General features: G+C 43.4%; 1 protein-coding gene across 1 annotated transcript; it reads right to left on the reverse strand.

The window, feature by feature from the left end:
* Positions 1–1,894: 1,894 nt before the first annotated feature.
* On the reverse strand, positions 1,895–25,360 carry slc24a4b (solute carrier family 24 member 4b). Its single transcript, XM_084700200.1, has 16 exons — positions 25,324–25,360; positions 24,996–25,072; positions 24,024–24,098; positions 23,637–23,721; positions 23,448–23,551; positions 23,184–23,258; positions 22,836–22,861; positions 22,663–22,716; positions 16,304–16,479; positions 8,886–9,055; positions 8,643–8,781; positions 8,104–8,270; positions 7,917–8,031; positions 2,817–2,929; positions 2,350–2,415; positions 1,895–2,101 (listed from the first exon to the last, which is right to left on the reverse strand). The coding sequence occupies exons 1-16, from the start codon at positions 25,358–25,360 to the stop codon at positions 1,952–1,954; spliced, it is 1,629 nt and encodes a 542-aa protein (XP_084556326.1). The 3' UTR covers positions 1,895–1,951.
* Between the last annotated feature and the right edge of the window lie 1,220 nt (positions 25,361–26,580).

Raw genomic sequence — 26,580 nt, forward strand, 5'->3', positions numbered from 1 at the left:
TCTGCCCCTCCTGCTCCTCAGTTGGAATAGTAATTGAGAGATTAATGCCCTTGTGAAAGAGGGTTGGACTCCGTACTGCTCTGCTTCTCATAATACAGGGCTTTCCTGGTTCTGTCGTCCTGTCTTCCATACCTGTGAGCTGTGATATTCTTACATAAATGTCCACATTGGTACCTTCACAGGACCCCCCTAACAATATGGCGACCTCTGTGGGCCCCTTCCATCACATTCATGAGATTGCATATACAAGATCTGCTGCCACATTGGCAAGACAACATGTTTTCAACAGTAACTCAATCCTCCCTTCCCCCCCATTTCAACTTCAGTCTCTTAACCTCGTTCCAAACTCCCCGCAGGCATTTTTGCATGATGTCAAATGTCCAGATTGCAGTGTAGCTTGTAGCTGCCGGTTTTGTGAAGTGGGCTCGGGCTGTTTCCATGGAGACACCCTCAGCCTTCGCTCTGCTGTTGCGGTGTAGCATTGAATGTCCCAGCATGCACTGCAAACAGACGGATGTGCTCACGTTGTTGGTTTCTATTTTTTTTAGGCTGGTGTGAGAGACCTGGCGTGGGCTTGCAGTGTGCAAATACCACTGCTGTTCTCACACATCCACATGGAAACATACAAATACACTGTACAAACACATACATACAGAGGGAAGCACTTGTTGATTCAGAATGAGAGGACTGCTTGCTTGTTAAAGTGCAATATCTACATATAATTCACATCAAGAGAATACCACCACTGCCACCTCCTGGAGTTGCAAGGCTCTGAGTATCCCTGATAACCGATAGGCTGTGGTCGAGACCCCTTCTATCCACAGATCAGGTGGGTTACATTGCCCCCCGGTGGCGGGAGGGGGTCAGAGCCGACAGAGGATGAGGAGATATGTCCAGTTCTTTGAATCTGTACGACTATACACCTCCACACTGTTGTCCCAAGATGTGGACAAATAATTCACCATCAACGGTAGCAAAATGAGACTGTCCCCAAAAACTTGGGGCACTTTTTTTTCTTTAGTGTTGTGCAGTTGGTCTGAAAAGATCAGTTTTGAAAAAAAATCTGAACTTCAACACAACAGGTTATGGAGTTGTTTCATCAGCTAGACGACACCCCTTGAAGGGACAAATTTCCTTACAGCACAAATCAAGAAATGCATTTCCATGTGCAATTTGTTCACTGTACAAACAGGGCTGTGTCCTATGATTGCAACAAGCTGTGTTTGTATTTCATACAAGTCACCATTTTAAATAAATAATAAATAAAGGACAGGAAAAAAAAATATTACTTTGTGAAGTGCTGCATATACATACACGCTCTAACAGATAGCTTTGACTTGTTGTGTGGCTCATTTCACACAAAGCTTCCTGACAAACTGTCAGTCTTAAAATGTGAAAGAGAAAAAGCCAAAGAGCAGATTAGTAGAAGTTTGTTGTGGGTAGGAAAATGAGAGGAGGAGAATGAAGAGTGTCCATCCCAGATGCAGCCACGTCAGAGGAGCCTTGGTCTGGAATGGAGGAGGAGAGCTGCCGAGGAGAAGTTCCTCCTCCCAGAGACAGGGAATAGATTTGAGAAAGAGGAAAAGGTCAGAGGTGAATTCTACTTATATGGATGAAATAGCATGTAGGGTGGGAGGCTCAGAAAAAGTTTGAGGTGGTTGGGTGGTTGGGTGGTTTAGGGAAGATAGCTGTTGGGTGATATGGGGTGGTGGTAGGAGATTATTATTTCTCTACCTTGCTCTTGGGAGGTAGACTGAAGGTCTACTAAAAAGTGTTTTTGTGCTCCAGGGATTGATTATATGAATTTGGGTACTATAGAGGGATGACTGAGGGCAGGGGGGGGGGGGGGGGGGGCTTTATGACAGTAGTGAAGGAAGGAGAAAATTAGGTGTGGTATGGCAGAGGGGGTAGGTTGGTGTCAGAGCTGAGGATTTGGGATCAGAGGAATGGTCTACTCATCCAGGCACATAGGCAGGTTGACGAAGGTGAACACGTTGTACTCAATCATGATTGAGAAGCAGAGGAAGACGGCGTAAAGAACCAGAACGTATATCCCCAGCTTCAGGTCCAGACGCCACTTGTTCAAATGAATCCCCAACACCTACACACACACACACACACACACACGCTTGTGAATAGATGAAAGTTTACTCAACCTTCATAAATGTCCTTGACTTTAGCTTATCTCTTAAGCAACATGGTTGTTGAAAAGGCAAACTGCATGTTGTTGTTGTTGAAAGTCAATAGAACACAGTTTCATTTTCATGAATACAATCCCACACCCATAGCCACAGTGGAATACATAGCTGACTTCCACATTGGTTTAAGAACCAATGACATTTAGCTCACCGTGAGAGCCACAGAGCCAAGCAGAAGCACTACAGAATATAGCAGCCCACGACTGTTGATCATCACCTAGAGAACAGAAAGAAAAAAGGTGTGTGGGAGAGAAAAGAGTTTGAGAGAGGGTCAAAGACTCATCCGGAACCACTCATTATTTTCCCTCCCTTTCTCAAAACAGGAGTAAGCACCCCAGAGCTCATTCAAATAAAGTTATTGACAATTTAAGTTCCTCAAGCCTCCAATGTTCATTTTGCTGCCAAACCATTAACTATTAGGGAGTCAGATGGCTGAGCGGTGAGGGAGTTGGGCTAGTAATCAGAAGGTTGCTGGCACTTCACCCTACTCACTGTAAGTCGCTTTGGATAAGAGCGTCTGCTAAATGACTCAATTTAAACGTAAACTATTGTAGCTCTACAACACAACTTACTATGAATTGTATGGTACTTAAAACGCCACCATAATAAAAGACTTGCCTCTGAGCCGTAGTTGACACACATGGTCTGTAATGCCCAGGGCACACCCAGTCCAACCAGAATGTCAAACACATTACTGCCAATTGTGTTGGAGACCGCCATGTCGCCAAGTCCTGTATTGAGAGAGGCATTCAGCTGTAACAGTGAGTCATGTAGCTGTGGTTTGCTTTGCAAAGGGTTGAAGACTTAAGAAATTCAGTTTCTGTTTGATCAAACATGAGGGACATTACATAGGGTTAGGGTTAGTACATAACGTGTACTCTAAGCGACTGCTATCATGGTGTGATTGCCGGTGTCTGTAACTGAGAGACGTCCATCACCCAGAGAATTTGAAAGTACAGAAGTGTCTCTGAACAAGACTGGTATGACTGGGCTTACAAGAAAGGTATGACAAAAAAGATCCAGTAAACTGTAGTCCTTTGAACAAACAGAGTTGGAGTGAAAGAATTGCAAATGATTTAGCTCCTTGGTGTAAGGGCAACTGCAATGACTATTTCTTGTACCAAAAAAGCCATTCAAACACTTTCATTTGATGGCAGGATTTGACATAAGAATTAGTCTGACCAGATGCAAACTTTCGTAACCAGTTTACCATTTCATCATTAATGTTACCCTTCACCACAAGGACACTGGATGTGTTATTCCCATGTCATAAGGAAGATTCAGAATGAAGCTCAGAACATGATACATTTACGTGAAAGGCCTGCACAGTCCCCAGGACTCAACCAAAACCTCAACTCTTTGTCAGTCACTGTACCATTTCCTACATGCTTCCATCCGATCTGTTTTGTCAGTCTTGTTATTCGGTTAAGTTTGGTCTAATTTTGTACTTCTGGTTAGTTTACCTAGTACTTAATGGAGGCTGGAGCTTAGATACTTCCGAAATGTTGGGGCTGTTTTTGTCCAAATATTATTTCCCTTCCAATATTTCCTCAATTAAATGCCACACTCAAATAAACGCCGCCCTTGAATAAACGCTGCACCAAAAATTCAACAGAGTACCCGCCTACAAGGAAGTCAACGCTAGTCAATGGAGAGATCCCAGACTCTCTGTACAAATGGGTTATGCTGTGCAACACAGTCCTTGCGAAAAACAGGAACATCTGCTTGTCTCACAGGCACTTTTGCAGCCGCAGTGTATCACATGCAAAACACTGTCAGGGGCGAATTTCTGGTCATCCAGGTGACGTGCAAGGTCCCATTCTCTATTTGCCAGCTATATCTATCCATGTTGACAAAAAGCAGCCACCTTATTGGTGTAGAATGATCACGTGTCAAACCGTAACAAAATCCTATTACGCCCTGAAGAAACTAGTTCTGCATAAAACATAGATGCATCGACAATCGACTGGAATTTTAGCGACGCACTTGTTTTTGGTAGCTTAGCACGACTCATTCTTTTTTATGAGCTAAAGACTGTGTAGATGCCAGACTGTGGAGCAGGATGAAACGATAATAGGGTTCACCTTGCGGCCTAAGGGTGAATACTATTTACTCATTTTACTTTGTGATATGAAACACAATTGTGAAATGTAATGTACAATATTATATACAATGACAGACATCCCAACCTGCAGAGACTCATTTCAGGGAGGTGTCTGTCTGTGCACATGTATGTGTGTGCGTGTGTGAGGAAGGGATGGGGCGATGTTCATGTGTGCCCGTGTGTATGATGTGGTTCTTTGCGGTAACACGGTAAAAAATGTTGGCTCTTACGGTGCGTTCACACTGCAGCGTTTTTACCGCCCTGCACCGCTGGCCTTCCCACAGTGCACCACGCTCGGGGACGTGTTAAAAAAATGTATACAGAGTTGTAGTTCTCTAAGGTCACTGTTGTAGTTTGTGTAAAACGGTGTCATGAACAAGTGTGCAGACTTGGGTTCATGTATTTACAATAGTGATCATTATTGATATATAGGTGCTCCTGTCTTGATCAAAATACAGCTTTCACACGGCATGATGCAAGGAATCAGATCCGCTGACTAGATGTTGCATGATCTTGTCAACAAGGCTATAGGCTACAGTACTGTACAGCACTTTAAACATTTTTCCAGTAACATTCGATAGGTTATGGCCACTACACATTTACTGTATGGCTAGCAAGTGACTGCCAACCAGCATTTCAACGTTGAATGTCAATCATGTGCCGGGTAAACTAGACTACTGTAGCTAAACTAGTACAGTATGCAGCTAGCACAGAAGGAAGTTAGAGCTAGGTTACGTACTAGCTAAAGTGACGAGACTGAATTTAACACACCAGGGACACCGACAACCTCGGCAACCCTGCGCCAGGTATACATTTTTTGTTAACGTCTCTTTAATTGTACAGAGGCGTATAAAACAAGATTGAGTGCTTAGACACACATACGATGAGTTGCTCTTCCATCTTGAAATTGTCAAACCTAGAAATGTTAACCATGACCAACAGTTGCTACGTTACAAGAAACCAACCCGATTGGCCAACGCTACCGTTTTTCACGCTCCTCATTTACATAAAGTTGAAAAAATCCAACTTTCGACGCCCCGCTCGCTTTCCCACAATGCCCTACGCGGGTGTCAACGCCTGGTTTCATTGAAAATGAATGGGAAGTCGACACCCGCCGACACCCGTCAGCCCTCGGAGAGCCTCGGAGAGCTTGACGTGCACCTCCTGAATTTTTTAACTATCCGTCGTAATTTCGGAGAGCTTCCGAGACCCCCTCGGCTGTGATTGGTCAGTATTAAGAACTGCTTGCGTCAGGGGCGGGGGCGGGGTTGCCGTGATAAACAGGACGAACAGAATCCTTTGACCGCCATTGCTGTAAGTTTTTACAATTTATATTTCAGTTAAACAGTACATGTAAATCAGCATCTTAATTCAAATGTGACGAGAAATGGGCAGTGTAGTTGCTGAAAATGTGCATATTTGACTGATTAAACGGCTAATTTGTAAATGTGCTTCGACTTCTCGGTAACCTAGGTAAATAAACACTCGACGACGTCTTACAAATAACCGTTGCGCCACCTACTCTTCTGGTGGTGAATTGTTTTCAGCACCCACAGCCTACGGAGAACCGTGAACGCAGTCTATCCATCCGTATCCGTGCGTATCCGTGCGCCCGCCCATCGCAGAAGTATATTTCGGTCTTTAGTCTCTGACTGGTTGGCCACCCTTGCTGTAGATACTCAAATGAGTGTGTGTACACTAGGGCTGCAAAACCGAACCGTTCAATACACTATCCACGGTTTGGTTTTATGTAACCGCGTTTTTTGGATCCACAAAAACTCTTTAACACAACCTAACACCCACAGAGCAGTGTTGCCAACTTAGCGACTTTCTCGCTATATCTGGCGATCTTTCCAAACCCTCCTGGCAACATTTGTTGTTGGAGACTTGCTGGTGTTTTAGAGACTCTGACATAAAACGCAGATCGCAGTACTGTCCTCAACGAGCAGAGGGTGCTGCCGTGAGCTCCACCGCCATCGCAAAGCACTCACAGGCATTCAGTCTCACGATAGCCTCGCGCAGCTCCACCTGCTTTCCTTACTGAGAAGTTGGCAACACTGCTGGAGAGAGGCAAATTATGTGAAGCTATGCACGTGTAAAGTATGCTAAACAGGGCTATTCCGGAACCTTTTGTAATGGATAGGCCTACGGCACCTTTGTCACTATGGAAAATGATTAGCCTAAATTGAAAAAATAAATTACTGTTTGTGTAGTTTTCAATGTTGTTATATGTCTTGTTAGTCTTTATCTCTCATTGAAGTTTCACAAAAATCTTGTGTTTGCATTTTTGATAAGTTGAGGTGAATTTTCAGGTTAAGACGGGGGATGCACTTCAAGTGACACTTGCCCTTGCTGGTTGACTAGGCTAGCTGTTAGCCTCGTTTCCCTCAGGTGAAACATTTTCAGACAACAGACAACAAAATGTGCTTAACTTTTTCAAATAAGTCCCACACGTAGCCTGTGCTATTTACATGATCATGGTCACGTGATGGACTGTCTCATCTAGTGCGTTTTTTGGTTAATTTAATCAGATGGATAATTGTTGCTTGTAAAAACGATTGTTGCAGTGTTTATTTTTAACGTTTCACACCCATGCAGTGCATGTTCTGAAATTAAAATATACATTGCCCTGATGTACAAGCAAGTTTTCTTTGTCAGAGAAGCTATGTAGGCAGTGTATGTTTTTGTGTTTCCTCCAACCCCCATTTTGAGTCGCCGGATCCACCCCCCTTCTGCGCTGCGGGACCTCCCACTTTGCCGGATTTACAGAAAATACACCGAAAATACAGACACAACACTGAAATGGTAATGTTTTTTTCTTCCACCAAATTTGCTTAACAACACCGAACCGAAACCGTGACCCAAGAAACCAAACCGTGGGCTTGTTGAATTGTTGCAATGCCAAGTTTCTAAGACAAGATCAACAAGTCAAAATACTTCAAGTAAGAATTGGTTTCTAAATACTCATTTTTTATTACAAATGATAATATCAGCTTGATAAAGTGTTGAGCCGAATTTGTAGCAGCGCGACTAAATGTTTAATAAAAACACTGCTAATACTAGCAGCCAAACGTGTGACTAGCTAGCTTGAGTAACAAGTTGAATCTTGTTTTACTGGACAATGAACTTGAATTTCAGAATCTTAGTATTTGGTACATCCCCCTTCTGCTTTAATGACAGCATGCACTCGAGCTGGCATGCACTCTAAAATTCCTTGTGAAATCCTGTTGGGATTATCACGTTTTGCACATGTTCCAAAGAGCTTCCGACTTTTGGACCTGACTGACAAGACATGTATCGTGCGTATGTCTCACACACTCAGTTGGTATCAAATGTTTGTACACCATACAAACACTAAAGCTAGCTACTGTGATCGTTGCACTATGTTATTCTTCTTTGTTCACCATGCCTGGTAGCTGAGATGTGGTTACTTACAAATAATAAATACAGATCTGTCCTTGACTGACCACTGAAAGTACTGTTCGTGTAATCATTACTGTAGAAATATGCACTTCAGATCCCTGATCTTCTGCTGTACTGTCTACATAAATGATTGGTATGTCCACACACACACACACAATAGTAGACAATGAACAGAGTAGATTGATGTATACCTTGCCGAGCAACAATCAGACTGGCAATGCAGTCAGGAACACTAGTGCCAGCTGCCAGGAAAGTGATGCCCATGATGACGTCAGGAATGCCAAGTGTAAACCCAATTATGGTTACCTACAAAAAAAACTATTGTGAGACGTTGCGCGCACAAACACACTCACACACTCCTACAATGGTGCAACTCACCATCCACACCATGAAGTAGGAGAAGACAGCAATCCAGACAGTGGAGAGGATGAATGAGAGCATGAAGTACTTCTCCCAGCGGGGCTTGCCACAATTGGGGATAGTGAAGAAGAGAAGCAGCAGCAGGGGCCAGGAGATCAGCCACTTAAACTTACTACCAATGCCCGCTAAAGGACAAACAGAAAAACGAGAGAAAAAGTCAGCAGTGAGGCTGATATTGGACCTGTCTACTGGGGCTGGATATTGTTTATAGTTGGAAGCAATTCCTAATAACAGATAATTGGACAGCCATGTCCAAAATGACGTTCTTAAGGGGGAATGATAATTAGTCAAGGCAATTAGTCAATTCTATGAAGTAAGGATAATTTGGGTTATGGGCACCAAGTGTATTGAACTGGAAGCTATATATTTGGTTGGTTAGGATTGGGTTCATCTGCCTGCTGTATATCATGAACTACTGCAATAAACAGTTAATTATTATACTTGGAAAAGCTCTACACAAAGAAACATCACAAAACATTGAGAGTGTACATACAAACCTGGCACATGGAAGGGAGATATAGTGTCATTCTCTTGTTCGCTGGGCTTGTCTTCAGGCACGTTTCCGTTTTCTATGTCCACTTTCCCATCAATTACTGCAGTCTCCACGCCATTGGCGGCCTGGACCAGCTTCTGTCGCTTTCAGAGGACAGGTCACCATGTGACTAACAGCACAATGCAAATCATTACAGACCTATCAAGTCAAACATGAGTAAATCTTTCCACAAACACCCCCACAATACCTCAGTGATGATAAGGCGACTGGCCATACGGAGCCGGGTCTTGGGGCCAAAATGGCTGGTGACCATGATCCGGAGCCCAGCCTCAGGGAAGCGGAACTTGGGAGGGCTGGCATTCATAATTTCATCTACCATCACCACAGAGCCACGACTGTAAGCTCTACTGGGCTTGACTAGGAGAGAGAAAGAGCGTTTAGAAAATCTTATGTAAAAGGATGCCACACTGTGTTAAGCGTTGAATGGTTGTTGATATTACGTTATAAAACACCTAGTTCAACTCAATTCCAGTTATTTGTACACTAGAGTGTATAATTTTTACATTATATTTTATTAAATACAGTACCGTGTGCATGTCAAGACACACACACACACACACACACACACACTGATACCTCAATCATTAAATTCAGGTGTTTCCTTCAGTCCCATAGCCACGGGTGTATAAAATCAAGCACCTAGCCATGCAGTTTGCCTTTACACACATGAAAAAATTGGTAATTCGAAAAAGATGATCACTGAATTAATGTGTGGTACTGTAACTAGATGTCATCGTTGCAACAAGTCAGTTTATTAAATTTCTTCTGTCCTAGATATTCAACTTTAAGTGGTATTATTGCAAAGTGGAAGCATTTAGAAACCACAGCAACCAGCCACAAAGTGACAGACCCCAATAAAGTTAGAGTGCTGAGGCGTATAGTGTGTAAAAGTTACCAAAGCTTTGAGCACTCATAGCTGCAGAGTTCAAAACCTCCTCTGGCATTAACATCAGCACAAAAACTGTGCAGAGAGCTTCATGGTATATGTTTCAATGGCCAAACAGCTGCATGCAAGCCTTACATCACCAAGCACAATTGCCAAGCGTCGGATGGAGTGGTATAAGGCACGCCATCACTGGACTCTGGAGCAGTGGAAACGTGTTCTGTGGAGTGACAAATCACTTGTCTTTGGCAGGGAAGGATGAGACAGGGTTTGGCAAATGCCAGGAGAACATTACCTGCCTGACTGCATTGTGCCAACTGTTAAGTTTGGCGGAGGAGGGATAATGGAATGGAGTTGTTTTTCTGTGGTTGGCCAAGGATCTTTAGTTCCAATGAAGGGAAATGTTTATGCCTCAGCTTACAAAGACAATTTTTTTGCTTCCAACTTTGTGGCAACAGTTTGAGGAAGACCCCTCTCTGTTCTAGCATGACCCAATGCACAAAGATATGCTATAATAGCATTGTTGGATGAGTCTGGAGTCTTGACTGGCCAGCAAAGAGCCCTGTGTGGGCCAGAACCTCAAACCTACTGAACACCTTTGTAATAAACTAGAACAGAGATTGCGAGTCAGGCCTTCTCGTCCAACATCAGTGTCTGAGCTCACAAATGCTCCTCTGGATGAATGGGTAAACACAGTTACTCCAATATCATGTAGCAAGCCTTCCAACAAGTGGAAGCTGTTATAGCTCAAAAAGGGGGGGACCAACTCATTTTTGAGCTAATCAAGGAGCTCTCCCCTCATCTCCAACATACAACGGACAGAAACGCTGCGCTGTCCCCCGCCCTGCAGGTGCTGTTTGCTCTCCGTTTTTTGGCAAACGGGGCCTTTCAAAATACAATGGGAGACATGATTAATGTTCACAGAACGACTTCTTGTCGTGCAATTCGAAGAGTGTCGTTGGCCGTTCAGTGCTGCTTTAGGCGACATATCCACCTACCCACCTACGAAGAAGCATCCAAAAACCAAGCAGGATTTTCATTCTAAATCTGGGGTACCTGGTATTGTTGGGTGTATTGACGGTACTCATGTTCGCATTCAGGCCCCCTCGGATCATGAGTATTTATATGTCAATAGAAAGGGTTACCCTTCGATTAATGTACAAATAGCATGCGACTCGGATATATCCATTATGGACCTTGTGGCAAGATGGCCTGGGTCAACACATGATGCTCGCATCCTCCGAGAGAGCGCCCTCCATCGGGAATTTGAGGCAGGGAGGGGGAATGGCATTCTCCTTGGGGATAGTGGATACCCACTAAAACGGAGGTTATAGAGCAAGAACTGCTCAAGAACAAACCTATAACAATAAGCACGCACTAATAAGGAACATCGTTGAGCGGTGCATTGGAGTGCTCAAAACGCAGGTTAGTAGCCCGGTTAACGGGCAAAAACAAATAGCCTAAGCAGCACTCACACATTTTTAAAGGTTAGTATAGAACCTATAGATGCATATTTTGATCGGATAGCCTATATGGTGATTTTAGTTCTTGTTTCTTTTAGGTTTCACTGCCTCCACAGTGAAATGGGAATGCACCCTGAACGCGTCTGTGTTGTTATTGCTGCTACTGCGGTGCTGCACAACATCTGCGTTAAAAAGAGAATCCCCCTTATGATGCAAGGAGAAGTGGTGCTGGAGGCTGACGAGAACCCTGTGGCTGCCATCCCTGAAGATATCGGTGGACGACTAGTCCGCAATCATATAAATAACATCTAGGCCCATAGGCATACGCTATGTGTGCTCATAACTTAGTTTTCAAATGGTTTTTTTCAATTCTATATCTTATTCATAAGAAACAAACAGTACAAACAATCTCTACATCAGTAGGCCTTAGAAATAGCCTATCAATGGCAATTATTTATTTATTTATATGTATACGGTTGTAAATATTTGTATAGGCCTAACAATTGTTTTCATTAAATCAAAATAGCTTAACTAAAGAATGGCGTATGTCATCATGGTGTCTTCGTTTGAGACGTTATATTTTGTCTCAAGAAGTTTGAGTTCTAGTTTTTCTTTTAGAAGCTCCATCTTCTCATGCTCTGCCTTGAGTTTGGGCGGTCTCGACCTCCACACGAATGATTTCCTTTTCAAGAAGTATGCGCTGCAGCTCAGCAAAATCTCTCTTTTGTATGGGAATTGTGGGCGTGGACCTCTGGGATTGTGTCATCTTTTGTGTTATGGGGCTCTCCTCTTCACACAGGGTGTCGTTTGAGTCTGTAAAATTGCAACAGTGTAGACTATTTGTAGCTATTTGTATATAGGCTAGCACTTGATCGTAATGCAAACAATATAGGCCTAATGATAGCCTACTCACTACGAGGCTATTGATTTGCGAACAAACAAATGTAGCTGTAGTGGGAATAGGCTAAATGACTTACCACTCACACTGACAGCTGTCATATCGTGATCTGTGCTGCACTGAACGTCTGAGTCTTCAACCATTTGAACTGACAGTGAACTGTCAAAGCCGATCAATCTGTTAAAGGTGGGAGAGTCCTCTCCAAAAATATCAATAATAATACCACTATAAACTGATATTTTTGGTGAAGGACCACCCCCGGTTGGCGGGTTTTTAAATGCCGATGCATCCTTTTTTGCCCTTGAAAGAAGATCTTTCCACTTCTTCCTAACCTCTTCAACTGTCCGCAGTCCTCCATCACATTCATTATTAATTTGATCGGTTATTGATTTCCACGCTGACTTCTTTTCCTTGTTTGTGTTGCTGTTATTGAATTTTCCAGTGAGTACGCTTCTATTCTGGTTATACATCTCTATACGTTTTCAAATTTCTGTATCTGTAAAGTTTGTTTTCCTTTTTTGGGGGTTTTCTTTATCTTGCATTGCTTAATTTTAAGGGAGATGCTAGGCAGTAGTAGAGTGGAGTTGGACGTAGCTAAGACCGACGTAGGAGTTAAGACCAACTTTTTTACGCCCAGCTGGTGCACTCGGCTCCAGTAGCTGTAATGTGTATGTGTCCACATACTTCTGGCCATGTAGTGTGTGCCCGCGTCACAGCCATAACATTACAACCACTGATAGGTGAAGTGAATAATACTGATCTGATCCACGGAGGCCCCACCTCGCAACTTACTGCTGTTAACGTATTGATGCCAGATACCACAGTACACTTTCAAAGGTCTATAGTGGAGTCCATGTCTCAGCGGGTTAGGGTTGTTTGGTGCTGTAGTTTTGGGGTTGTGTGTGTGTGCGCGCGCGCAGGGCACTACACTGCGACCGAAATGGGCATTTGCGACCATTAGAGATGCCATGGCGAATGTAATTTTTAATGGATCGCAAATGTATCACTGATTATTTTTGTGCTTATGTTTTATGCAATATGCTATGATTTATTATGAGGATTTGTTAAAACAGTAATATGTATTTTAATAATATGTTTTAAAACATGCTCTGTGCATTCAACACATCAAGTTGGCTTTAGCACCGCAAACCCCTGCCTCCCTCCCGGAATGGTGTAGTTTGACGTTGATTTAAAAAGAAAATCAACCTCTCGTCAAGGCGCACGCAGCAATCGCATAGGCTACTTACGACGTGTTAAAACGAAGCGGAAAATTTGCCATGTACGGAGCATGTGAGTGAGAATGAAACGGACATATGAATTGACACCAGTGGCTCGAAGAATACCAGTGGTTATAGGTGCCATCACCACAGTACAAGTAATATTGCCAAACTTTTTCGCCAGCGCAAGGCGCAACGTGTAGCCTATTGAAAAGTTTAATGTTTTCGTATCGCTTCAGATTCCTCACTACATCAAATGTGTTTGTCATTACAGTTTAGGCCTACTTAAGTCTTCTAAATTAAATAAAGTAGTATTGCCTGGACAATTGCCAATACAAAAGTAGTATTATAGCTACTTGCAATACTGACGGCGGTGGCATTGGTTCAGGTACCAAGACGGAGCGATGCACTGTGTGTAGCCTACTATAAAATTCTGTGGGCCTTCAATTCAGACCCCCACCCTCGCCCCTCGATTTGAAGCAACGGCCCCGGTGGATGTAGGTGGTATTGCATTTACGGTTAGGTTCCCGACTCTTCCGGTCGTTTTCATTCTATTAACTCCAGTCAACATTTACAAAACTATCTCCCCCCTAAAAAAATGTTCGATTCTCGAACCTGGCTCATACTTCTAGCTTTTTCATAGAATTTTTTTTCCAGATTTTTGCTAAGTTTGAAACCAATCCGAAATGGGTAAACTAGCACCCCATTTATTTGCCTACGTCAATAAAATTTGCCTGCAAATGTGCTCGCGGATACTAACGGGGACAAGCACAAAATGTCACATTGGCAGATAGCCGATTTACGTTGAGCTGAATGAGCCATAGACTTATATTGAATGAGCACAGGGAGAAATGGCTCGAGTTGCCTGCCCTGTTGTAGTTGGTTTAGCAAATGGTTGTCACACACATGAAATGTTGTTAATAGTTTATTCTAGTGCTGTCAAACGATTAAAATATTTAATCGCGATTAATCGCATTAATGTCATAGTTAACTCGCGATTAATCACAATTAATCGCACATTTTTATCTATTCTTAATGTCCCTGATTTCTTTTTGTCCCAATCTTTTTTCAAATTTTAATGCTCTTATCAACATAGAAAAGTGGTTCGGATTGCTTTGTGCAAATATTTTTTTTATTGAAAACAACATTGCAATCGCCTGGCTTTGACGAGGGGGCAGAGAATTCGCATCAGCTGTGTGCTTGGCCATCAAGTGGTATTTCAGACTGGACGTGCTGCGATGATAGCTCAGTTTACAACGACAAAACACACAGATCACTGGTCTAGTCAATAGAACCATTTGGCAACTTTTTAAAAGCAAACTTTCCATTCAGAATCTTATTGGCATCCATTTCGGCATCTCGCGCTCGTCATCCACTCAAAACGTAACGTTAGCCTACTACCAGAGAATGTCTAATATCCGTAAACGGGCTCTGCTACTACTCTTAAGCCAGCTCGCAAGCCAAACGAGTGTTTGGCGTGCCTGTTGTTTTGTTTCCGGTCTAGCTAGATCCGGTGTGGTGTTGTAGTTTTTCTAACGTCGGTAGTTGTTGCAACAGCATGTGAAAAAAACTACAAAGTTTGCTAGGCCAAAAAGAGCGTTAATCGCGCGATAAAATAATTGACGCCGTTAATTTGGGTTTGCGTTAACGCAGTTAATAACGCGTTAAACTGACAGCACTAGTTTATTCCCGTTATTTTAAAACAGATTTGATTTTTCGTAAAAACTTTCATGACATGATGGAAAATATAAGTTAAGCTTATAGCTTATAGTTATAAGTTATAATCTTAAACGCGAGCATAGATTGATGACATGTCTATCTGGAGCTAAGACGAAGAATAATACTTGAAAAAAAAAAAAAAAAACTGTTAACCACATTAGGAAATAATATATATTTAAATAATATTAGTCTTGCCTTCAGAAGCTTTTGTTAAACACACCCATTATTCTTTTTTTGATCGTGTCATCAAGCCAGAATGCTTTTGTGGGACAATGAAGGTCCTCGGTGACTTATGTCACCCCCGTCGATGCAACGAAGTGTACTCTTTTTCACAAACTCAAATCTGGTCACCCTAATTTCCGCGTTATTTTTCCTGAAGAGTTCAGGAGTCTGCCCATCTGTGCCCAAACCATAGTATGTTGAAATCTAAAATTAATAAATCTTGCACTTCATAATGAAGACCTGCTGTATTTTCTATTGCAGTAGATCTATCCCAATCAATGTTAAAGAAAGAAGGCATGTGGTTTAAAATATGGCAAGTAATTAAAAAGTCCCATGGCATGCCGTTTTTGGATGCTTTTATATAGGCCTTAGTGGTCGCCTAATACTCTATCTGAAGTCTCTTTCCCGAAATTCAGCCTTGGTGCAGAATTACAGCCACTACGGGCAGTCCCACAATGAGCTTTCCTTAGGACGTGCAATTTCTTTGTCTGTAGCTTTAAATGCTATGAGGAGGAGAGAGGCGGGGCTAACTGCCATTGCAAGCCATAATGTCTCGAGGAAAAAACAATATCGTGCTTGCATGGTCGTAGCAAATTTTCTGATTGTTGGGCCAAATTCTCTGTGCGGGCAAAGCAAAGAAAGGGGAGGTAACCTTTCCTCTTATGACGACATAAGGGGAACATTTTCAGATGGGAGCATTTGAGCTTTAATTTTCTCAAAAGGCAAAGAAAAATACCCAGGGCTTGGTTTACACCTATCAAATCACCCATCACCCAGACCGAAAGATCTCATGCGTCTAGACGAGCAGGCGTTTCTGTGCTGCGCAATGATGTTGGTATGCGAAGCACAAAGGACACCTGCCTGTGCGTACGACTAAATATCTATATATATCTGAAAGTCAATGTAAAGTTATTGCGTGCGTTCAGAAGTTTGATATCATTGCGCAGGCGTGCGCAAGCACTACTGTGTGCTTTCCATATTAACCGGTGACACCTATTACAACTTATATGTCCGCACGCACGCACACACACACACACACACACAACCGCTGAATATGGCATGCAGAAAAACTCATGACACTTAATAAGCAATATTGGGTTTAGCAAGGCTAAAGAGACTGGATGTTACTGGATGCTTTTTTGCTTGGGGGTCTGAGGTCCTAAATGCAGGTTATTTGTTTGCAGCCTGTCAAGTTAGCCTTACCTACTGGTAGTAGTGGCAACGGTGGGTTACACACACACACACACACACACACACACACACACACACTATCAGAACAAGCCTTACCATCCTCCATCTCGCTGCTGGCTGCCGCATTACCATTAGCCACATTCTTGCCCCCCTTTCCCACGAAGAACTTCTGCATGCTGGAGTTAAACCTGGACAATTGTGTTGAGAAAAGTCACAGAAACATTACTTTCACATCTATTCACTAGGTCAAGTAGTCAAAAGATACTTATAGCATATTTCATTAACTAAATGCAAAGCTGCAAAAAACTGAAATGATAATATAATTTTTTTAAACACTGAGTAGACCTCAGATGTAAGGAATCTGATACAGTCAGTGTGTGTAAGCCTGACAACCCATCTAGGCGTAAGAACACGCCTTCCCCTCCAAATTAGATAGCCGAAGAGTGAAACAACTAAGCCTGTTTTCTTAGCCATGGCAGAGGGAAAGATTAAACTCTTATGGGCAGGGAGAGAGCAAGCTGGGGATGAGACACAGATTACCAGGGGAGTGACCTGAATAGACCATGACACATGCACACGACTCGTTTATCACATCTGTAAATGGCTAAATGTCTAGTTATGCGAATGCCTGCGATACATTAAATCATAATAGCCAAGGGATTTTATATCGGTGATTTCAAGGATTTCATCTACCACCAACACCCACATCAATACAACTTACATATTTACAAAGCTGCTCTACATCTGTCATACATTAGTAGTACGAATAAGAATCTCAACAGCATTAAACTATTATTTCACCCACCATGTACTAGGGGTGTAATGATACATGTATTTGTATTGAACCATTTAGGTACAGGGCGTTCGGTTCGGTACAGGGCTGTGCATGGGTGAGTTCCCGGAACGGAAGTTGAGTGGTTTATTTTCCGCCGGAAACTACACGTGCAGCCCGTGTGCGTCATGGGTACCGCAAGCAATAGACCGGAGCTTCAAGGACCCTTCCCTGTCCTTAAAGTCTCCTGCTTCGGAACACTTTGGCTTCCTGGTCAAATATTGCAATGGAAAAAGACGTGGATAAAACGAGAGCAGTGTGACGTGTGATGTTCATTTTAGGACATCCTCAGATTTCAGACTTAAGTGTCAGACTCAAACGAAAAGGCATCAGGTCTCAGACGAAAAGTTGTCAAACTCATGCGAAACGGCATCAGTCTCAGAAAAAGTCTCACTTAGCACCAGAGCAGCACGGGCATGCAAAACCAACAGACAGAAGTACATCTGAAGTAAGAAAAATAATAAAAAATATACACACACACAAACCTCGTATGCATACATAGTATATCTATCCTCCCCCATAATAGAACAACAATAAGAACAATGCTCAGGTCAACACAAAGTCCTCAAAACGACCAGGGGGACGCACTGTCCTCCCGGTCCGAGTCGTCACCCGAGCCGACTTGTCAAAATCAGTGGGCATTGTACACATCCCTCCTTCACCCACCAGGTCAACGGGCTCTGTCTGCGCGGCAGGAGGAGCAAAGCCTGGGGAAAAGCCTCACACTGCTCACACCATCGTTTAATGTCTCTAAACAGACGGCCAATAACATGTTTTATGAGCTTTCTCTTGAATTTGCGTACAGCCCACACCACAGCCCAGAACTCTCTATCAAAGGTGGACCAGCGCTCTTGCATGGGACTGAGGGCCTAACTGGCGTAGACCACAACATGCTCAAGTCCATCCCTGACCTGGGCCAGCACAGCCCCCACTGAGTCTTTAGAGGCTTCAGTACAGACTTCGACGGGCACGCTAAAGTCAGGCAGAGCCACTACAGGCTGTCGACAGTACCCCTTTTAAATGGTTGAAGGCTAAGTCACAGCTGTCCATTCAAATGGCACATTTTTCCCCATCAGGTGATTCAGAAGGACTGCATGCTGGGCAAAATTCTGAACAAGCCGCCTGTAGTAAGAACACAGCCCCACAAAGGCTCTCACTTCTGATGGAGTCTTGGGAGTAGGCCATTGTTCAACTTTGTCTGTGTTTCTTGGGTCAGACCCCGCCGAGAGACGTGGCCCAGGAATGTCACCTGATCCCTGGCAAAGTGGCATTTCTTTGGATTTAACAAGCCCGCAGCTTGGATCCTGGTAAACACCTCTTCTAGATTAGAGGTGGGCCTCAAACGTGTTGCCTATCAAAATATCGTCTAGGTAGACCATACATATCTGCCAGGGTAGGCCTCTCAGGACAAGTTCCATCATCCGTTGGAATGTTGCAAGTGAGTTGGTCAACCCCATGGGCATAGACCGCCACTGGTATAGGCCTATGCCAGTGGAAAAAGCTTCTCCCTGTCGCATTTTGCCACCTCCACTTGCCAGTACCCGTTCGAAAAGTCCAACGTGCTGAACCAGGAGGAGCCTGCAAGAGCGTCCAATGTCATCCACCCGGGGAAGAGGGTGGGAATCCTTTATCGTGACTGCGTCAAATCTGCTATAATCCACGCAGAATATCCATTCTTCTCCCCCTTTCTTTCTCACCAACACCACCGGAGCTGCCGAAGGGCTCCAGCTCTCCTCAATTACACCATCAGCCAGCAGCTCAACTACCTGACGCTCAATCTCAACTCTTTTCTCAGGAAGTGTGCGATAGCCACAAGGGTTATCCCCACTTATTCGACTAGTCGATTTTCTGGTCAATATGCTCTTGGTCGACTAAGATTTTTTTAGTCTAGCTGCCATATGGCAGTGTGAGATCTGATTCCTGCTTGTGTCATCCTTGCTGAATTAACGAAATGTTCAACAGAAATTGTAGATTATATTATTTAAGACAAATAAACCAACTGTAAAAATATATAATTTCAAAGAGAAGGTGTTACTGTTTTCCTTTTTGTTAGGCTAATCTGCCCTTTCTTTTGTTTTGGCATTTTGCACACGGCACGAGCACAATTGGCTGCAGAACTACAAACTCTGCCATAGCGTATTTTGTCGGTGTTATTAGTCAAAATGGCAAAGAAATCTGTGGTATGGCAGCATTTCATTAAAGAACATTTACATTTACAAAGTACCGGGTGACTTGAAAAACGTTGTATGCAAACTCTGCCAACAACGGTTTATTTTTCATCGTTCGACGTCAAATATGATGTAGCCTACCACCTGAAAAACGTAGTTTGGTCTAGCCCTACTTCGCTCAGGCTAACGTGCTGGGTTGAAAAATGAATATGCCTATTATAAGAATCACATCCAAATCGAATGACAATCTTCTCCGGCCAAGACAACAAAATCTTTCTCTGTTGCAACGTTCCCCACTCAGCTCTTCTGTTTCCCCACTTACTCTTCTCTGTAAGTTCGCATGCTGCAAGTTTTTCAGGCAGTGATAAGCACGCTCTGATGATTTGCATGTTAAACAAACAATATTTTTAATTTGTAGTACATTGTAAGATATACTAAATACCATCAGCATTCGGTTACAACAGGACTGGTGATACGAGTCTTATTATTAGTAGGCTATTAGCGGCTGAATCTGCTATGTCCAGCAGACATTGAGTCAGATCGCGAAAATGTTCAATTAGTCGATTTTGAGACGTTTAAGTCGAGTCTTGGTCGACCAAAGAAAATCTTAGTCGGGGGCAGCCCTAATAGGCACGTTGTTTGGTTGTGGGTGATCACCGGTTCGAATGTGACGTTTCACCGGGTCACATTTCCCTGTATTTTTCTTGCATGCACTGAAAACACCACTAAACACTAATGTAAAATCTTAGTCAGTTCTGCTCTCTGCTTTTCAGTGATAGGAGAATCGTCTAGTGACATAGGGGGGACTGGTATGTTTGTATTTGCCTCTGCAAAATTGACAATTTTCTGAGGAAGTGGGGTGAGATCTGACTCTTCCACATGGTAAAACTCACCTAAGTGCATTCCGTGTTAGAGTGTTAAGTCATTACATGTGGGGTTGAGCACACGGGAAGCTGTGACTCCATTCTTCACAGATTTCACAGTGTTTGCCACCACCAGTCCAGCTGTCTCATGCACATTGGGTTCTAAGTAGCCCACAAAATCGCTACTGTTCAAGTCAGCAGAACCAGACGGACTGATCTTTACAGACACTATTGTCTCACTCAGAGTGGAAATAGTCAATCCAGAAACCAGCGACACATTACAGCACATGGGGATCATGTCCTTACCCGTCAGCGGAGTCAGGTGGCTGAACGGTGAGGGAATTTGGCTAGTAATCTGAAGGTTGCCAGATCGATTCCCGGCCGTTGCCTCGGCGGGAATGTCCCTGTACTTGCTGTAAGTCGCTCTGGACACTGATGCCCCACAGTTGCAGCTGGGCCTGTCCAACATCAATAAGGGCGTGATGTCCAGCCCAGTAAGACTCCCTGTGTAGTGTCCCGGAGCATATGAAACACATGCTGCCATGTTCCGTAGCCCAGTTGAAGGGTTAATGTGATGGTTTCTAATGTGTCAAGCATCTTACCATTTACAGCCCGAGCGGCAGGTTAGGGCAGCAAAGTTCTTGTTCAATGGGCGGCCACACAGAGCTGGCACAGACATACGAAAGTCAGAGCTAATCAAGGAGACACTAGACCCTGAGTCCACTAACATTGACACCTCTGACCCCTCAATTACACTCCTGACATACGAAGTAGGAATTTCATCAGTGTCATTACTCATTTCAAGAGAATGTGCAGCGCACATTGGTGCGCATTGGTGATTCTGACATGCATGTATTACAGGTAAACGGGCCCTCCTCAGCACAAGCTGGCATTTGGGCCATAACATCAGCTACATCTAGTTTACCTGCTGACTTTGTTGTTCCTCCCTTCTAGGAGATCTAAAGCGCACTCCGCGCCTCCTTCATCATAATCTTCCCGGACTCGGGCTGCGCCCTCTGAACCCTCCCCTGGGGTAAAACTCACGCCATCGGTCATCAGTTTGCTTGTCGTCCCTTGCGGAGAAGGACCGACTATCTGGGGAGCTTCCTCTTTGAGTCCTCTGGTTACCAAGCAACTGACAACCGTGCTCCCCACAGTTGCACTGACAGCGACCTCTCGCAGCGGGGCGGAAACGCTGCCCTTGCCCTCACGTTGGCCATCACCGTCTCTCAGCCTTTGATTCTCCCTTGCCATCGGTCTCATCTCCATCCTCATAACTTTCATTTCCTCATTGTCAACCACCTTTGATACGCTATCTACTCCAGACCCGGACTGTACTGTTGCCACAGCCCCGTTCGCTTGTGTCGTGCAGCCGGTGTAGGAATTAACCAGTCCATACGTAGGCCCTCGCATGCATTCTCACATCTTCTTGCAATAACCAGGGCTTCTTCCAGATCAGTTGCTCCCTGTTCATGGCACTTTGCTCTCAAAACGGGATCGAGACCAGCGAGAAATATCCAAAATGTCTCCTCCCTTTGTGCCCTGTCGTCAGTCTGGAAACCCCTTGAGAACTAACTTGTTAATCTCTGCAGCTGTGGAAGAAATTTTGATTTCCTGTTTGCTTACATTATTCACTAATCAAGAGCAGCATACACCTCAAAACTCTCCTGTGGCTCATGTGGGCGGGTCGACAGGCAAGCTTTAAAACGGTCCATAAACTGTTTGTGTCCAAATGCCTCTTTAAGTCTGTCCTTTACAGCTATATAATCTGTCTGGACAGCCTCTGGAAGACTGTCCCATAACTGAAAAACTGCCTCATTCACGTCGAGTAGGTAGAATTCTTACCAGTTGATAATGATAGTCATAGTTGTCACCATCGGTAAGCGCTCTTGACTGCAACGACAAAGGGTCGACCAGCTAAAGGTGGCATATCAATTAGTTTCCCTCCTGATGTATGGCTTCTGCTTCTCTTCGATTTGCACGAGGGGATCCTAAGATAGCTAAGCTAACACTAGTAGCTAACACTACTTACTTCTCACAAAACAAAGAAAACTATCTAGAAAGCAATCTATTCATTCCGGACGCACCACTACTGTCACCAATGTAGCCATCTGTTTGAGGGTTCATTTCAGATCACTTTCTGTAGTGTAAATAATTATATACCGACACGGTCTTCAAGCACAACTTGTATTTGTTCACTGTATTTCTCTCAGACATAGCATTCGAACAGCCCTCCACTTACTTCACCTAACGCTTGCCTTAGCAACACACCTACGGCAACTCCTGAAGGACAAAACCCCCCCTTTCCCGTTACAGAAATGTCTGTCACAATTTTACAATAAATTGTGTGTTTACAAATAATAAACACGCAAATTTAGGTTTTGTTCTCATACTGTACCGAAAATGAACCGAACCGTGACCTCAAAACCGATGTACGTATCGAATCGTGATTTTGGTGTATTGTTACACCCCTACTATGTAGCCTGTAAGAGAACATATAGCACTTACTTCATAATGAGGATGTATCCAGCATACATAAGCACCAGGATAAGGCTCTCCCACCTTTGAAAGAGAAGCAGAGGGTCATTGTTTAGACCTACTTCAAACTATAATTGGCTGCATCATTATTGTAGTATCACAGCATTATTATCAACCTTGTCTAATTGAAAACAAGCACTTACCATACTATCTTCTCGTCGTAGATAAACTGGAAAAAAGGTAAAGACATGAAAGATGTAACAAATATTCTTAAGGTGTTGGGCTATTCATGACAAATGTGTGCTAGTAACTGTGGACTAGTTAATGGCACTAATAACTTCAGCGTGTCGCACAAGTTGGGCATGTTTATGCAAACAACAACTGTCTTTTTGCACTTGCAATGTAGCTTAATAATATGTTATAAGATAATGTTACATTGTATATTTTGTTAATATTGCATTTGTCAATGCAGCTGTAACAGTGCAATTTTTTCCCCGGCGAACAATAAAGTACCATTCTTCTCCAACAGGCCATGTTGCCGCCACACTTACCGCAATGAGTGCCACTACTGACAAGATATAGTAGAAGGAGTCTCTAAAGACAGACCACCGAGTTAACATTACAACCTAGAGACAGAAACAATAACTGTCACAAATTATAGTTGTAAGGCATTTTTATACAGAGAAACGGATTAGAGCAAAGACCAAACAAAATGTTTTGGTAGTTCACAGGTCATGTTGTTATCTAGATATTTTCTTTCCAGTTGGAGCGCTCCGACACATTTGCCCACAAGGCAAATATGTACACACTCATACCTGTCCGGCAAATATTCCGCATACGCCTATGATACAGAGGATGTTGAAGACCGCTGAGCCAACGATGGTCCCTACCCCCACATCACCGTGTGTGATGAAGACACCTGCACAGGGGGAGGCAGCCAATCTGAACCAGCCCTGACACCAAACATTGTGTGTGTGTGTGTGTGTGTGTGTGTATGTGTGTACCTATAACAGAAGCAAAAAGCTCTGGTGCAGAACTCCCGGCTGCCATGAACGTTGCTCCAGCGACATCTTCACTAAGGTCTAGTTTCTAACAGACAGAACAAGAACAGAGAAAGTGGAGTTGTCAAACTGGATACTATTTCAGTCAAGACACTCACGTGGTTGATTTCACAATTTATTCATACACATGACAAATGGTTTAACATTGGCGGAATGGATGTACATGGGGATGCGCTCCCTGCCTTCACTGCAGCATGCATGACATGAGGCAGGGAGCAACAAGTTAAATCCCCCACGGGCAGAACAGACAGACAACATGGGAGAGAAGGGGATGGTGGTGGGTGGCAGCAGCGCAGAACACAAGGTAATCGAGGAAAACATGGTTCTCACCTCACAGATCTTCTCCAGTGCTGTCACAAAGTAGTCATCACAGATTATGGCCAAGGCCAGGAACATGTAGAGTGCCTTTTGAGAGAAGAGAGGACAGTAAGGCCATGCTTACTGGCCAAAGCCATGCAATTCTTAATGCAGCAGGAATTCATTGACAGGAAACTTGGCACAAATGGCAAGGGTATCTGGCTCTGAAGAAGGATGAACAGAAGGCACTATAGATCAACATAATTGTTTTGACAAATATCTGGAGCTTGCTTACTCTACCACTGAGGAGAATTGTTTTTTTTCTACAGCTGCCATGAAGTTGTATAAATGATAGATCAGGCCTGACATCAGCTCCTGAGGATACTACCTTTTGTGCTCTCTGTAGTCCACAAGGGGCACTGCAGGATTGCCCTGTATTTGGCTAAGCATCTTACCCACGTCCTCTTATTCTCAAATCCATGTTTACCAATGATGATACCTCGTCTAAGCCTCAAACTTGTTATTTAATGTGAGAGGGAGTAATATAGGATGTCCATATATGTCCAGTGACCCAGACTCAAGCACAGCAGAGCTACCTCTGTCATTAGTTGGAAAACAAAGACATACATTACCACATGCCCCCACCGTTACCTGTGCATAGATAACAGGGATGACTAAGAAAGTCTGAAGAAAGTCAGCAAGTGTGGACTTAGGACCTTATTGTCCGTTATAACCCGGGACACTTTCCAGTGGTTCTCAACCCTGTCCTCAGGGACCACCTGTCCTGCATGTTTTAGATGTTTCCCTGCTCCAACACACCTGATTCAAGAGGTTTGAGAACCACTGCTTTAAACACTCTTTGTAGGAATAAATGGGCAATGTCTTATTGTTGCTTACCTAGTTGAGACTACAAGGTCTTTGTTTGTACCTGTTAGAATTACAAACAGCTAAAAAAATTACTATGGGGCTAAGAAGGTAATAGGCAATTCAAAAGAGCCCTCTTACCGCCAATATGTGCAGAGCAACAGCCCCACTCTTGCGTTCATCATTTGAGAAAAGGTCATCTGGGAACTCGTGTATAGCTGAAGAGAGAAAATGACAGTTGCCACGTCAGTAGTGTGACAAGTGAAATACACCCACTCACCTAAAAATATGATGGTGCACATTATCTAGCAATATAAAACAAGTGCCATCCGCTGTCACCAACATTAGATGGCGTTCATGCATGATTTTAATAATAGCACCCATACAGCTCTTGCTCTTCTGTCGGTCGATTTTGTGGTAAGAATTCTGTTGTGTAGGCTATAGCCCATAATTACCTGTAAACTTAGACCAAGCTTCTTAGGATTAAGGATGTTTCCTTGCGACATGATCCGAACCTCAACTGTCAAATTACCAACCTGAGATTTAGAGAATCTAATCAATTAACCTAATAAATGGCATAACCGGCCATCATTCTCCTGCAGTGGCAATCTCCATTGGCAATAAAATACAGTGGGATCTGACCATTTAGATAAAAGTACAAAAGCAAAAGGTACTTAAAGGGCAGCAACGACAGCTCAGAGTTTCCTCACTTGCAGTGTAAACAGTAAACCAGACACTGTGTCATTCCCTATGGAGGTCAGTACGGACACAAGATCCATACCTGGCCCAAGACAAACATGTAGATAAATCCCTGAGATTAGGATGAATACTACACAAAAATTTAACAGACACTTATCTTTCTATAAAGGAATTCAACCATGTATTGAAATCAATTTACTTCCCTGGTATGCCGAGTTGGCTCTGAATGCTACTATGCAAAAATTTACCAAGAGTTCTGAGGCTCGATTGAGTTGAATACAAGTTTGTAGGCAAGAACTGTGCTGCAAAGAGTGAAGGCTCACAGTTCTCTCATAGTATGAAACATCCTGACTTTTAATGTGGGTTTCTAATCAGGTGCTAACAAGCATTTTTCTCTCCTAACTCAAGATGTTATCAACTAACCCAAACAGTAACAGTCACAAAAAGGTAGAAGTCTATACATTCCTATCTAGGCAACATCATTCGGTCATCATCCCAAGACATGAATTCATTGCAGCAAATCAAATCCATCTTGCCTGATACTAGATCCAGTAAGGCTACACAAGTGGATGGTGCCTCTGGTCCCTGCTAGTGCCCAGTTCTACACCATCACTGCACACACACACTTTATGATGAGGAATAAAACCCAAGCTATATAAAATATATTATTATATGGCAACAATGGTACAAGCTTTCTGATTGGTTAATGGGTAGTCATGCCAGCCGCGTATTGCCCTCCTCGCCGGTCAATACGGATCCGTATTGCCCTCTGACGTCAGCTTCAAAATGAGCGATATCGACGAGTCAGCTGCTGAGTTTTACTATCCAGGTGATGATGAAAAGATTTGTCATCAAAAGTGAGGATGAAGACTAGACTCTTTGAATCACTTGTGTCGTTATTTTGTGTTGAAATTAAAGCCATTTTAGCAGAACCATGTTGTCCGCTTTCTATCAAAAGTAATGAGTTGCTAGGCAACACATGAAACACAGCGTGAGAAGACTTGAGAGCTAGCTACAATTAGCCTAG

This window comes from Hypomesus nipponensis, chromosome 6 (genome assembly GCF_054491055.1).
Source record: "Hypomesus nipponensis isolate SF chromosome 6, ASM5449105v1, whole genome shotgun sequence".
Classification (NCBI taxonomy): Eukaryota; Metazoa; Chordata; class Actinopteri; order Osmeriformes; family Osmeridae; genus Hypomesus; species Hypomesus nipponensis.